At 37.0% G+C, this 15,579-nt stretch overlaps 1 protein-coding gene across 19 annotated transcripts in view; it reads left to right on the plus strand.

Moving 5' to 3' along the window:
* fbl (fumble) overlaps nucleotides 1-14,054 on the plus strand; it is a 32,471-nt gene extending 18,417 nt beyond the window's left edge. For 12 of the 19 annotated variants that reach the window (XM_053767007.2, XM_053767008.2, XM_053767011.2 and 9 more), the window contains 8 exons: nucleotides 144-317; nucleotides 896-1,030; nucleotides 1,507-1,530; nucleotides 3,586-3,737; nucleotides 4,257-4,433; nucleotides 6,346-6,481; nucleotides 8,135-8,250; nucleotides 9,509-14,054. In XM_053767007.2, the coding sequence (XP_053622982.1) occupies nucleotides 144-317; nucleotides 896-1,030; nucleotides 1,507-1,530; nucleotides 3,586-3,737; nucleotides 4,257-4,433; nucleotides 6,346-6,481; nucleotides 8,135-8,250; nucleotides 9,509-9,596 (1,002 nt within the window). In that variant the 3' untranslated portion in view covers nucleotides 9,597-14,054. The remainder of the gene's footprint in view (nucleotides 1-143; nucleotides 318-895; nucleotides 1,031-1,506; nucleotides 1,531-3,585; nucleotides 3,738-4,256; nucleotides 4,434-6,345; nucleotides 6,482-8,134; nucleotides 8,251-9,508) is intronic. The other 7 variants (XM_064436950.1, XM_053767005.2, XM_064436948.1 and 4 more) reach the window with 2 other exon arrangements.
* Nucleotides 14,055-15,579: the final 1,525 nt, after the last annotated feature.

Consider the following 15,579-nt stretch of genomic DNA (forward strand, 5'->3'; position numbering starts at 1 on the left):
AAATTTCATCAAAATCGGCCCAATTACTCTTATCAATTCTTATTTTTGCCCCATGTTGATTTGTAGACCGCGTTCGCTCGGTCAACTGTGTTCAGGAATTTCTGTTGTTCTTTGTTTTATGTATATTTATTTCATCGTTTCAGATGGACAACGTGACAATACGTGGAAGACGAGGTACCCTCCACTTTATAAGGTTTCCGACGTCAGAAGTGGGAGCGTTCCTGCAGCTGGCCAGGTCTAAGGGCATGGCTGATTTAGTGAATACTATATACGCGACCGGCGGCGGCGCGTATAAGTTTGAAGAGGACTTTATTAAGGTTAGTCTGTCTCGCTCTCTCTGTCTCTCTCTCTATCCCCCTCTCTCTCTTTCTCTACCTATATAATTTATTTTGTAGTCTTCTTAATATTTCCGCATATATGTAGTTTGAAGTATGAAGAAGGATATAGGATACCTTTCATTCAGGGAAAATTACGATCGATTTCAGAATTTTTTAATGTCATTGTTACATTCAATTCAAAATTAGTTACGAAGCATGTGTGACAATGTATGACAAATTTCAAAAATAAATAAATAAATATATTATGACAAATCACACAGATTGAGCCAGCCCCAAAGTAAGTTCTAGACTTGTGTTATGGGATACTAACTCACGATATTATATTTTATAACAAATACATATCAAGACCTGGGCCAATCAGAAAAAGATCATTTCCCATCATGACCCGACCGGGGATCGAACCCGGGACCTCTCGGTTCAGAGGCAAGCACTTTACCACTTCGCCACCTAGGTCGTCAAGAAGATTGTGTGAAGCGTAAATATGAAACAAACAAACTTACATTCGCATTTATAATGTTAGTTAGGAATTTGTAACGCCATATTAATATTATTTTCAGGAAGTGAACATGCGTCTGTCGAAAATGGACGAATTGGACGCGCTCATAGCCGGGGTCCTGTTCATAGACCAGATGTACTCTCAGGAATGCTACTATTGGGCGCCGAACGACGAACCAGCGCCGGCCACTGACTCGGTATTACATTACACCTCTCTCTCTCTCTCTCTCTCTCTCTCTCTCTCTCTCTCTCTCTCTCTCTCTCTCTCTCTCTCTCCCTCTATCTATCTCTCATCTGTTAGGCCGGTAGAATGAAACAGTAACTTTGACTCTCTCTCTCTCTTTCTTGCTCTCTCTTATCTGAGAGGTCGGTAGAATGACAAAAGTAAATTAGACGAATGTGCAATGTTTTTAAATACAAATTCAAAATTATATATTCAACTTTGGCCTTTGGTCGTTTTTTTTTTTCAACGTGATTTTCGTACAAACTTTCACCCCCTATTATAATCTTTAGAGGTCCAGTTTTTTTTTTTAAAGTAACCTATGTTTAAACGGGGTCCCCGACTACATGCACACCAAATCGGTCCAGCGGTTTAGCCGTGAAATCGAAACAGACAGTCATTCGCGTTTATAATATTAAGTATGGATATCTAAATTCTAAATTTTCCCCTCAGATTCGACGCTCCGAAAGTGATTCGGTAAGGTTACAGCACTTAAAATGAGCGCTTTGGGTGGTGGCCTCTTGGAATTAAATATTATATATTAATTAAAGCGACATAAAAATTGCACAGACTCCGTTTTTTCATATCGTGTGGAAGTTATTATTCATTTATTTATGTACACAATATAACAGTGTAAATATATATAACTTACAATTAGATTAATTGAAAATGATCCTTTTCTGATTGGCCCGGGTCTTGGATGTTTATCTGTATATGTATTTGTTATAAAATATAGTATCGTTGAGTTAGTATCCCATAACACAAGTTTCGAACTTACTTTGGGGCTAGCTCAATCTGTGTGATTTGTCCTAATATATTTATTTCATATATTTGTTTTTCACTAGCGGTTAACCCACGACTTCGACAGCGCAGAATAACCAATTAAGTCGACTTTGGTCAAAACATGATTTTCATACTAACTTTTACCCCCCATTATAGTAATTTAGGGGTTGATTTTTTAAAACAAAGTAGCATACGAACGTGGATCTTTAACTGTATGCATTGCTTTCCAAGCTTCAATAAAATCGGTTGAGCGGCTTAACCGTGAAAGCGGAACAGACAGACAGACTTTGATATTTATAATAATAATAATATATCGTAAATATCGTAATGATCGTAGTCGATTATGAAAGAAATTTTAAATTAATGTCTCATTTATTTACTTGGGAAATAGCCTGTGGAATTCACATTGTGTTCTCGCGTTGCTGTTCAGTGGGATTGGCACGAGTTTATGCGATCACATTGCCGTATCGCCAACGACAAAATCACTATATCGTTCGTCAATGGAACATTTATAGTTTTTCGTGTCAGCAAGCTGGAATAATAGCCTAGAATTTGTTGATTAACAGCAAAAATAGTCTAAATCCATAATTTCTCTGTGGACATTATGTGGGTGATTACTTACAAACTCTTAATGCGATTCAGTTCTTGACCTAAACTGATCTGCATCGCAAATTCGCACCGTCAAGTTTTAATACAAATGCGATTCAGTTCAGTTTCTAAATTGAACTGTGAAACGTTTCTGTCGTCTGCCCTATTCATCAATGTTATAGTTCTTCATTAGAGTTTAGGCTCACTCACGCTTCCGCTTTTGCATAAGGTCTGAAGAAGGACATAGGATACCTTTCATTCAGGGAAAATTACGATCGATTTCAGAATTTTTTAATGTCATTGTTACATTCAATTCAAAATTAGTTACGAAGCATGTGTGACAATGTATGACAAATTTCAAGAATAAATATATTAGGACAAATCACACAGATTGAGCCAGCCCCAAAGTAAGTTCTAGACTTGTGTTATGTGATACTAACTCAACGATATTATATTTTATAACAAATACATATATAGATAAACATCCAAGACCCGGGCCAATCAGAAAAAGATCATATTCCCATCATGACCCGACTGGGGATCGAACCCAGGACCTCTTGGTTCAGAGGTAGTATCATTACGTCTACAGTATCATTTCGTCCATAGTGTGATTTTTCACTCACTGGAGCATGTCCATCTATTAATAGTGGTGTGGGGTAGATATATTTCACTCTTAGCTGACGATAGTGATTCTTCCTGTCATTCCATTCCTTGGTAATTGCCTAACTGACAATTAATTACTAGTATCTTTCATACAATATTTGACGACCTCGGTGGCGCAGTGGTCAAGTTCTTGCCACTGAACCGAGAGGTCCCGGTGTCGATCCCCGGTCGGGTCATGATGGAAAATTACCTTTTTCTGATTGGCTCGGGTCTTGGATGTTTATCTATATATAAAATATCTATATGTTTATCTATATATTATAAAATATAGTATGGAGCATTACGAGTCAAAAAATGTGTGATTTTAGTCATATCTTTGAAGGCATTGTCATTATCACTGTATTTTTCCAATGGTGTCTCTAATAATATAATTAATAAACTAAGAGTTTAGGTTCCTCACAATATTTTCATTCATTGGAGCGGGTCCATGTATTGGTGTGGGGGATATTTATATTTTAGCAGCATCTCTGTCTCACGTGTGCTATCTCTTTCTCACAGCCGCCATATTCGGAAGCAGCGTTGTCTCTATACGTCCGGAAACCGTTCAATTTCTCCAATCCTTATCCGTTCCTGTTGGTGAACATCGGCAGTGGTGTTTCCATGTTGGTTGTTAATGGACCCGATGATTATTACCGAGTGAGCGGCACCAGGTGAGTACACATGTATGCCGACAAGTCCGGTGACACTTGACAATTTTGTAGTGACACCTGTCAAATTTGTTCAACAGTAGCGACGCCGTCAGTTATGTATTGTCAATAGATGGCGTTAGAACATTTTTTGACGCAAGCTGCTTATTGTCAAAAAAAAAAAAACTGAGTGTCATGATTTCAAAGTTGATCTATGTATCTATGTATGTACAGACAACAGCACATCAACTTACCATAAAACTCCACGGCGCAGTATTAGCGCTAATTTGGGAAACTTTATGTACTGTTTGTTGACTGTACCCAAGTATTTATTTGCGTGAAGTCATTATGAACGAATTGACAAGTGTCATTTTTGTAAAAAAAAAATACGTTTACAAAAGTGACATTTCAAAATAATGTTACCATGACAAAAGTGATATTTTTGTAAAAAGAATATTGGTATGACAAAAGTGACACTTTTGTAAAAAGAATATTGGTATGACAAAAGTGACATTTTTGTAAAAAAAAAAAATACAATTTCAGCCTCGGCGGCGGCACTTTCCTTGGCCTGTGTTGCCTCCTCACCGGCTGCAGTAGTTTCGAGGAAGCGATCTCGCTCGCCGCCTCCGGGGACAATATATCGGTGGACAAATTAGTGCGCGACATCTACGGGGGTGATTATGCGAGGTTCGGGCTCCCGGGCGACCTGGTGGCTAGCAGGTAACGGTGGGGGGCGCCGCAGGGGTCGGGGGGGGGGGGGGGGGTTCCTCATCGGTTCATAGCGACATGGTCGTTGAAAATTGAGCTTTGATGCGTCCGCTGTGGACATATTTTACATTGACTGGGAAAAGCAGAAGGAACTACTGTTGACATGACTATAATTGTATTTGAAGTCGTTGGTTCATTGGTTAACGACGATCCGTCCGTGTCCAGATGTCTGGTAGGCGACTTAATAAGTTCTGACACCGGTTTTAGCAATGACACACACGATTTTGACGACCTCGGTGGCGACAGGTCCCGGGTTCGATCCCCGGTCGGGTCATGATGGGAAATGATCTTTTTCTGATTGGCCCGGGTCTTGGATGTTTATCTATGTATGTATTTATTATAAAATATAGTATCGTTGAGTTAGTATCCCATAACACAAGTCTCGAACTTACTTTGGGGCTAGCTCAATCTGTGTGATTTGTCCTTATATATTTATTTATTTATATTAGAGAGAAGCTAGTAGTTTGTAACGTCGATAAATATAGTTCAACTAGCGGCCCGACCCGGCTTCGCTCCTGTAAAAATATAATCCCCTAAACCTTCCTCAGGAATCTATTGGTGAAAACCGCATGAAAATCCGTGCAGTAGTTTTTGAGTTTATCGCGAACAGACAGAAAGACGCGGTAGTGGACTATGTTTTATAATATGTAAGGATTTATAGAATGTGACATGAAAAAGTATAAAATTGTAATTTCTGAATAAATTCATTGACAATTCGAGAGCTAACAGCGAACAGTCTATTGTTACCAATGCAAATTATATCTACAGACGACGACACAAAGCTCACATTTCAATGTACATAATTTCGTCGAGTACACGATTTCGGCCATTATCTGGACTGGTTTAACTCATAAAACTATATATAATACTGGAGCCAGCATTCTCAAGAACTTTTTGATTTTTAGGCACATTTATTGCTATCCCTTTCATCTGTAATCCGACCTCTCTTTCATAGGTACATGGGTTAATCCAATCCTAACTCTGGCTAAGGCCATTATTGAAACTATGTGGAGATATGCGGCGTAACAATTGGTTTTCACTATTCATCTTTCATTCAGTCTGAAATTTATAATTAAATTTTACACGGGTTAAGGTTTGAGCGATAAACTGCCTATTGGGGGCAAGATAACGTTCATCGAAAAGTGAGCTTTATTGCGTCCACTGTAGACATACATTACATTGACAACAAATTAGCGAACTGTTCGCTGTCAGCTCACGCCTTGTCAATGTAAAGTATGTCGTATGCGGGACGTTTTAAAGCTCACTTTTAGATGAACGTCATTTACAAGCGGTATCGTATTTGTAGTTTATTACCTTCAATATAGTAATGTTTCATTGCTAATGGGCGTGGTAAATGTGTAGAGTAGAAAGTCGACTAATTTCCGGTCTTATTGGAAAGGTAATTAATAAAAAGTTGTTCGCCGCGAACACTTAATATTTTTTTTTACAAAATATTAAGTGTTCGCGAGGTAAAATTTTAAATGTCATAAACGCACGATCCTAAAAATTCTATCGACAAATCCTACGTATCCTTTTAAATTTCATCAAAATCAGACCAACAGTTCGATAGTTATCGTACACACACACACACACACACACACATACACACACACATACACACACATACATCATTCCTAAAATTGACATTACTACAGTACAGTGCAATTAATGTAATGTCATATAGAAAAACTCATTCTAGTCTTTGTTAAAATTAAAAAAAAAATGTAATGACTACGCGCTATGTTGGTAGCAAACCAGTTGTATCGTTGAGCATAGAAAACAGTTGAAATAACGCCCACGACTAACACACAACACACGCCCGGTCAATTATTTGTGAAAAGTCTTATGCAATGTAATATTCCAGCTTCGGCCACATGTGTTCTGTGGAGCGCCGCGCCAAAGTGTCCCGCGAGGACTTGGCGCGGGCGACGCTCGTCACCATCACCAACAACATCGGCTCCATAGCGCGGCTCTGCGCCAGCAATGAAGGCATCGAGCGGGTGAGACAAGGCTACAATGCTACTCTATACTCTTTCTCTCTTTCTCTCTGTCGTTAACTTCTCTAACCGTTCGCTTGACATTGAAAGACTTATATATATAAGATAATATGGCATTATTTTTTTATCTCTTTTTCTCATTCTCTCTCTCTCTCTCTCTCTCTCTCATTTCCTTCCCTATCCATTCGCATAAAATTTAAAGACTTAATATAATATACATTATTTTGCTATATCTTTTTCTCATTCTCTCTCTCTCTCTCTCTCATTTCCTTCCCTATCCATTCGCATAAAATTTAAAGACTTAATATAATATACATTATTTTGCTATATCTTTTTCTCATTCTCTCTCTCTCTCTCTCATTTCCTTCCCTATCCATTCGCATAAAATTTAAAGACTTAATATAATATACATTATTTTGCTATATCTTTTTCTCATTCTCTCTCTCTCTCTCTCTCATTTCCTTCCCTATCCATTCGCATAAAATTTAAAGACTTAATATAATATACATTATTTTGCTATATCTTTTTCTCATTCTCTCTCTCTCTCTCTCATTTCCTTCCCTATCCATTCGCATAAAATTTAAAGACTTAATATAATATACATTATTTTGCTATCTCTTTTTCTCATTCTTTCTCTCTCTCTCTCTCTCATTTCCTTCCCTATCCATTCGCATAAAATTTAAAGACTTTATATAATATTACATTATTTTGATATCTCTTTTTCTCATTCTCTCTCTCTCTCTCTCTCTCTCATTTCCTTCCCTATCCATTCACATAAAATTTAAAGACTTAATATAATTCTTTCTTTCTTTCTCTCTCTCTCTCTCTCTCTATAAATTCTTGATTATGATAGTCAGAATTTAGCCCTGCAACTCTTAGGATAATCTTATCGCTATCTGTTGGATATGTAACATATAGGCTATCAGAAACTATTGTACGCAAGCGATGAATAACTAAGAATCACTACATTGTATAAAACAAAGTTGCTTCCCGCTGTCTGTCCCTCTATGTATGCTTAGATCTTTAAAACTACGTAACGGATTTTGTTACGGGTTTTTATAAATAGATAGAGTGGTTCCAGAGGAAAGTTTGTATATATGTATACATGCATAATATTGCACCCGTGCGAAGCCGAGGTGGGTCGCTTGTTTTTAACCGTCGTGGGCCGGGTCGTGAGGTTCCCTCTATTATGGTTGAGCTACGCGATGGCTGACCCATGCGTCAACTCGTGAACGGGTGCTGCCAGAGGGAACTGGTCATCTCGTTTCTCATATATTTTTGTGTAAGTTAATTGTGTTGCATATATATATATTTAAATCAGCACTCGTATACTTTTTGACTATGTACATTATGTACTTTGATATATTATTAGTAATTTGAATTTAACCCCCGATGCAAAAAGAGGGGTGTTATAAGTATGACCACTAAGTCTGTCTGTGTACGTGGCAACGGGTGAACCGATTCAGATGCGTTTTTTTTTTTTAATTTGATAGCAATTTTTTATGCGGTGTTTCTTAGATGTGTTTGATCGAAATCGGTTCAGCCGTTGAAAAGTTGCAGCGAAATGAACATTGAAAGTCGGGTGGGGGGGGGGGGATTCTTTAATTTGTCTAACAAATAAACTTGACGATAAAAGTGAACGTTTTTATCTTGCAGGTGGTGTTCTGTGGAAACTTCTTGCGCGTGAATCCACTGTCGATGAAACTACTCTCGTACGCCATGACCTACTGGTCTAGGGGTTCACTCAAAGCGCTATTTCTTGAACACGAAGGGTAAGCGAACAATAATGATAACTTGTAGTACACCAACAATATGGCTGCCAGTATTCTGTCATCTCCTGCCACCTGACGTGCGGAGGGATATGGCATTGAGAAAAGTCAAGAGATTAATTCAAAGACCGCAACTTCCTCCTCGACCTCTGTGGCGCAGTGGTAAAGTGCTTGCCTCTGAACCGAGAGGTCCCGGGTTCGATCCCCGGTCGGGTCATGATGGAAAATTGTCTTTTTCTGATTGGACCGGGTCTTGGATGTTTATCTATATATGTATTATGGGGGGGTGCGCTTCCGATCGCGCCGCACGTATCTGTTAACTCGTAATATTCATAAAATTATTATTTTTCATTGTTGCCAATAACGTTCCGTATAAATTACATTACCAGTTTCCTATCATTGTGATCTTTCGTTTGCTATAATTGGATGCACCTAAGTTGCAATATTCTTGGAGAAAAGTGCAAGTGAATAATTGGACGCAGTCTGTTAGCAAAAGTGTTGTGTTGTAATTTGTCGGTGCCCTAAAAATAAATAAGTTCATTGACCGTCCGAATTTGGTCATCTAACATTCCGTCTCGACAACATACTGATAATTTCGTTACCATCGCTTAACTCAATTTGGCGCAGTGGGAGTGCGTCCGACTTAGATCCGAACGACTTGTGTTCAAATCCAGGTGGTAGAAAACAATTTATTTTTTTTTTCTCCTTTTTTACTTCTTGTTTGCTCTCCACTTACTGTGGCTATGGCTGAAAATCAACGCGTTGCTCCCCGAGGAGCAACATCATCGTTGAGCCATGACCTTTTTGTATTGCTGCAGCACACATACACATTTCTTATGTGTGATTGTTATTTACCCGTTTATTGTGTCAGTTATTTTTTTGTATTAACATTGATGTATGTGTGTGTACTGTGGCTACAAATAAAGTTTTTATCTATCTATCTATCTATCTATTTGTTATAAAATATGGTATCGTTGAGTTAGTATCGCATGACACAAGTCTCGAACTTACTTTGGGCCTAGCTCAATCTGTGTGATTTGTCCTAATATATTTATATTCATTTATATAAGAAGCAGAATAGAATTTGCTCCAAAATGACAATATAATCGACTCATTTTCAAAAATAAATACACAAAAGACAGAAAGAGAGACAAAATATAAACTCCAAAAAAAAAACCATTAGGCCACGGAGGTCATCGAAGTAGGTATAATAATGAATATAATTATATTAAAAACTTATATAAATTTATTATTTACACAGATACTTCGGCGCCGTCGGCTGTCTGTTACACCTCGAAGGTAAAAGGAGCAAAACTAACCACGACTCCACCAACAACACTGACAGATAAGCTAAAATATGATGTTACAGTGTGCCGAGCCGCGGATTGCTTAGGCCGCGGCCCCATTGCTCCGTCGCGACACGTTGCGTCCACACAGCGCGTTGCCTTTCCGTTGTTTTGAATAGGTTTTGATATTGACGTGCTACGCGTACGTATAAACGTTGATCCGTCGATGGGAGGCAACGCGACGACGGAGCAATGCGGCCGGGCCGATACACTTGTCTGATGTTAAAATAATAACACGTCATCTATGTCTGACGTTTACCCTTGGGATTGTTATTGTTCCCTATCCATTGTCAAGGTAATATGTCCCTTGATCGCCTCGTACGATATCCACGGGGGGATATGGAGTGGGCCTATTCTAGGGAGGAACCACAAACTCAACTGAGGCTTTATATCAAAACGATATGTATCTTATATATATTTAATAACGCACAACAGAACACGCACAATGTGAATATTCAGGGTCACTGGTATCAAACGCAAAACCTCCTAAAGACTACTCGGGTACATCAAAACAAACAACTTTTATTCTACGACTTTTCGTGATTCGTAGTGTTTTTTTCGTATAAAAAAATACAATCTGATCTGCGATTCTACACATGTTCACTGTATGCAATAGCCGAGCGACACGAGGCAGTGCAGTAGCGTTATGTAGCGGAATCGAACATAGAGTTAACGTTTTATAGAAACGACATTTTAAAAAATTGTTTTTTTTTTTTGTATTCGTAGAACAAAAGTTGCTTGTTTTGTTGTACCCAACTAGTATTTAGAAGGTTTTGCGTTATATATCACTAACCATGTGTTTATAAAAGTTGTTTTTTTATATACTAGCCGATTATTTTTGGTATCGATGGTTCGATTCTCGTTTAAACTAAGTAATTTTAACAGAGTTCCGTCAATTGCGTTGACAACATAAAAATTCACGATCGAAAAAGAACAATCGAACGTAGTTCGTCGTATCGCGTCGATTGTTAAATCATGAATTTGCTATAAATCTCTAAAAAAGAATGAAGTACCTATATTGATGAGATGAATTGGAGCGTGAAACTCGTGTTTCAGATTTGTATAACGAAATATATCCAAAAAATATAATAAAAGCAAATTTAATTTATTTTGTGTAAGAGACACAAAATTATTGTATTCCATCTCTCTTTCTGTCTCTCTCTCACTTCGCCTAGGCTTATCCAATTTAATTTGCCATGCAAAGATAGCAAATTTGTATTGGTCTCCGATACAAATTATTTATTACATAAACCTATATCTGTCTCTCTCTCTCTCTCTGTCTAGCTTTATCCCATTTCATTTGAGATTATAGCATATATAATACGGAACATTCGCAAATGCGTAATGTAAAAACCAGCCTTAAGCCTTAGATAGAGAACCTTAATGTTAAGATTCATTTTCAAGCGACACGATCCGAAAAAACCGCGATAAAAATCGTGTCGACGGATCACTTAAAAATTAATCTTATCGTAGTAAATTTAAAGCCGGTTATTATTTGCGTTTGTAAATTTTCAGCTAGTGTTTAAAAAAAAAGCATTATTTAAAATATTAATATTAATAAAAAAAATGTGCTAATTAAAAATTATTTTAATGCATTTATAAGTTTTATTGTATGTTTTAATTTTTTTTTATATCCATTTTGTGGGTAGCATCATTATATGTCATAGATATAGAAAAAGAAAATTGTGTTATGGCAATATTCCCGTTATTATGTACCTGGGTAGTTAGTTATGGTGAAATATATACGACGGTAGCAAATTACTGCCTAAAAACGTATGTGTTTCATTCCACATAAAAACTATTTTCCCACTTATAGGCTTTTTTTAATGTGTGCCAAGTTTTTGTTTAAAGATTTGTCTGTGTATTCAGAACCGGCCGCCTATCTGATGTCAACCCTCTTGGGAATGTTGTTTTACTGAGCAAATAGGTGTTTACTTGTAGCATTTTGTGATTAGTTTTTTTTTATTGAGCGGCACACTGTAATGCTAGTTTATATTAATATATTATTATGATTTTGTCATTGTTTTGATGTGTTAGGAAAACGCCGCCGTGGAAAACTTATCCAGATTCGCACAATGTTTTTGAAACTTCATTTTGGTACAATTTCACAGTAAAAAAATGTAGCGATCGCCAATGTTGGAGCTTGGGAAAAATAACGATGTTTCGCCCAAACGTAATTTTTGGCGAATGTGACGTTATGCGGTGAAAATGTCGTTTTCCAAAGTGACATTGTGCGAAAGTGATCAACGTTTTTAAGATGGCATTTTGCAAAAGTGACATTTTGCGCCGAGACCCTTATAAACCACAAATATAAAACACGTGTTTAATGTTAATGAACAAATCACTAATTATCGATATGATATTTTGTTATATTTATTGTCAAAAGGGTAGGTTTTGTTAAAAGGGATGGTAAAAATATTATCTGATTGTGATATTATATTCTTCTGTATGCGTAGTGCGAGTTTTCACACCTCGATCGCATTTTACGCTGCCGGCCAATCAAATTGCGGCATTTAACACATCACGTGACCAAAGCTCGGTTATACCTGGTTAATTTCTGATACCAGTTAGCGCGCATTAATATATACATAAATTATATATACACAACGAAAGAAAAAAACGTAATAAAAATAAATTTTGTAAAGAGCGTTATCATAACGTTTTCAACTCGGAAACCCTTATTTTTCGGTTTCTGATCGGAGGGCATTGTAATTTAGATTTTGTTCGATTTATCAGTTAAACTCACAATGATTCTTCTTGATTAGCCCCCACCCACCTTGCCTAACGATCACGAAAGAATAAGAATTCGAGAAAACGCAGCGTTACGGTACACGTAATGCGCGAGTGTAATCAACCAGTTAATGTCAAACGCGTTTACGCCCGCGAAGGTGTTACGCTCGGAGCGGAATAATCACTACACAGTATAAAACTGTCGCCCAACGCATCTGTCTGTTTTTAAGCGTCTTTTTCTAAAGAACACAGCGCATTTTTATGCAGTTTTGAATGTTATTATTACGATAGAGTTGGTAAATTAAGTCATTTTTAAACCAAATAAAAAAATACCGGTTTCGAGTCTTGCACGTGACAATACGACACTATGATTGGTTGGTTAAAAGCAAACGCGATCGATGAAACGAAAACCCACTACGCATTATTGTTTAAGTCGTTTTATAGAAATAATCACACGCTAATCTGTTTTTCGTTCAGAAATAATGTCATGAATCACGCAAACAATGCATTCAGCATTAAGAAACTACTATTTTATTATTTGTATATGTTTCTATCTCGGATATATGACGTGTATTTTGCGCCAAAAGCATATTTTGATATGCAAGCGCTGTCAATATGCTTCATGATCCGAGTCCAATGTGTAAGTGGGTCTCCGGCGTCGCGACGGCTGCGGCCGCGCTGTCATTACGATCCGTCAATTTTGCTCGAGGAAGGAATCGTTTCCAAAATCAATCATTGATAAAACTGAAACATTACCACAGTACAGATTAATTATTTTAAATTGAGATTGGTAAAACTAATTCATGTCTTTGATAAAATTTGAAAAATTGTAATGACAGCGCGACCGCAACGGTCGTAACGCTCTGAGAAACACCCAAGAATGTATTGTATATACAGTCTGTCAATAAAGGAAATAGATTTCTGAAGAACAAAATTTTTTTGCTATTTTCATATCAAATAGAAGCGGTGTGCGCCTGTCGAAAGGTCCCAGGTTCGAATTCTACTCGTGCCACATGAGTTTGTATACCAATCTGACTCATGTATAGTTGGTTTTCATCGACCACCACTTGCTTCCGGTGAAGGGAAACATCGCGAGGAAACCTGCACACTCGTTGATTGTCAACTTGTGTGTGAAATGGAGAAGACAATGGCAAACCACTCCATTAATAATGCCAAGAAAGTTGTTGTGTGTGTTTCATTCCACATAACCACGACCCTCGGCCATGAGGAATACGACTATGATGAGAATATAAATAGAATGGTCAAGATTGGTTGATAAACATCCAGTGTTACCAGCCAACAGGAGACAGTGCCCTCATTCAATTTTGTCACTTTCTTGACAGACTGTATTCCTTTCACATCTAAACTATTCCTCGAAGGCTTATAGATTTTGATGCGGGTTAATTTTAATAGAGAGATTCAAGAGGAAGGTTTAGGTTACTGTTAGGTTTATTTATAATTTATTATAGCTTCACCCGAGCGAAGCCGGGACGCGCCGCTAGTATTACATGAATAAATAAATTGACAAAATTTGAATGGAGATTTCTATAGCGTAAGTATTTGAATCAATTTCCTGGCTAATTTTAATGCAGTGGCTCTTAGATATGTTTGATCAAAATCGGCTCAGCCGTTCAAAAGTTGTAGCGAAATGAATACTGAAAGTCGGGGGTTTTTTAATTTGTCTAACAAATAAACTTGTGATGATTTTTCACCGTGATTGTATTCGAGGAATAGATTAGGTGTGTATGGGCACAGCCGCGCTACAAAGACAGAAAATTATAGAACGGTCATCACGACGCCTGCTACACTGGAGGTCCCGGGTTCAGTCCCCGGTCAGCTCAACATGGAAAATGATCTTTTTCAGATTGATCTGGGCCTTGGATGTTTATCTATATATGTATATGTTATAGAATATAGTATCGTTGAGTCAGTAACCCATAACACAAGTTTCGAACTTACTTTGGGGCTAGCTCAATCTGTGTGATTTGTCCCTAAAGTCTGTACCAAATAGAAAAAAAAAACTTTGTAAACAAACCATGGGCGGGTATAAAATTATCAAATTCATCACGAATCTTCCTTCCAAGACACTAAAATTTCACATCCGTCACTTAGAAAGCACTGTAGGTCACTAATCAAACAATATTTATGTAGTAAATTGGAGATAAAAGTTACAAAAGTATAAAAATATTATTAGATGAATAATAATAAATAAATATATTAGGACAAATCACACATATTTAGCTAGCCCCAAAGTAAGTTCGAGACTTGTGTTATGGGATACTGACTCAACGATACTATATTTTATAACAAATACATATATAGATAAACATCCAAGACCCGGGCCAATCAGAAAAAGATCATTTTCCATCATGACCCGACCGGGGATACAAATAACCTATATATATATATATATATATATATATATATATATATATATATATATATATATATATATATATATATGGTAATTAAAGGTGCAGTCTATTAATCGTGATGTTTGTATTAGCATTTAAACTAGCTATTTGAATATTTGGCTACGCTAGATCATTGTCATTTATATTATATCATTACGTAATTGAAATATTGAAATATATGTTTGTGATTTTCTTTGTTTTTGTGGTGCGCTACAAGGAATGTCTCACGTGATCAGCTTCGCGCAACAGGTCACAGCATATTATACTATTCTTTGAACATTAATAGCATTTTATATAGCAGGGTGTAGTGTTAGCGTCCGCAATGGATGGAAGAATGGGCTGATGTAATGTTTTTATCATAAAAATAAATAATTATTACAAGTCTTTCGTTTTATTTTATTTCAATCTATATCCAAACCGCAGTGTCAATATATCGTGAAGTAGGCTAACTTCACTCCCTGCTAACCCCCCCCCCCCCCCCCCCTCACGTACAATCTGCGCAAGCCGCCTCATACGTTTTCGAACACACTGCGATTACGGGTGTTAGGTTACTTACAAGATTTAATTCTCATTTTCATTTTAATGTTGACTCACACATACATACGTCAAAGGACACAGTTGTGTTCATGATTTAATTTTGATCCATGACTAATTTGTTTTATATATTTTTTAATTGTTATAATTATTTACACTGTGTACATACATGAAATTAGGTACTCCGTTTCCATGGAATTAGTAAGTAACGTAGTACTTACTAATTCAATTTGTAACTAAACGAATTAGTAAGTAACGTAGTACTTACTAATTCCATTTGTAACTAAACGAATTGGTAAGTAACGTAG

Source organism: Plodia interpunctella, chromosome 30, assembly GCF_027563975.2.
Source record: "Plodia interpunctella isolate USDA-ARS_2022_Savannah chromosome 30, ilPloInte3.2, whole genome shotgun sequence".
In the NCBI taxonomy this organism is placed as follows: Eukaryota; Metazoa; Arthropoda; class Insecta; order Lepidoptera; family Pyralidae; genus Plodia; species Plodia interpunctella.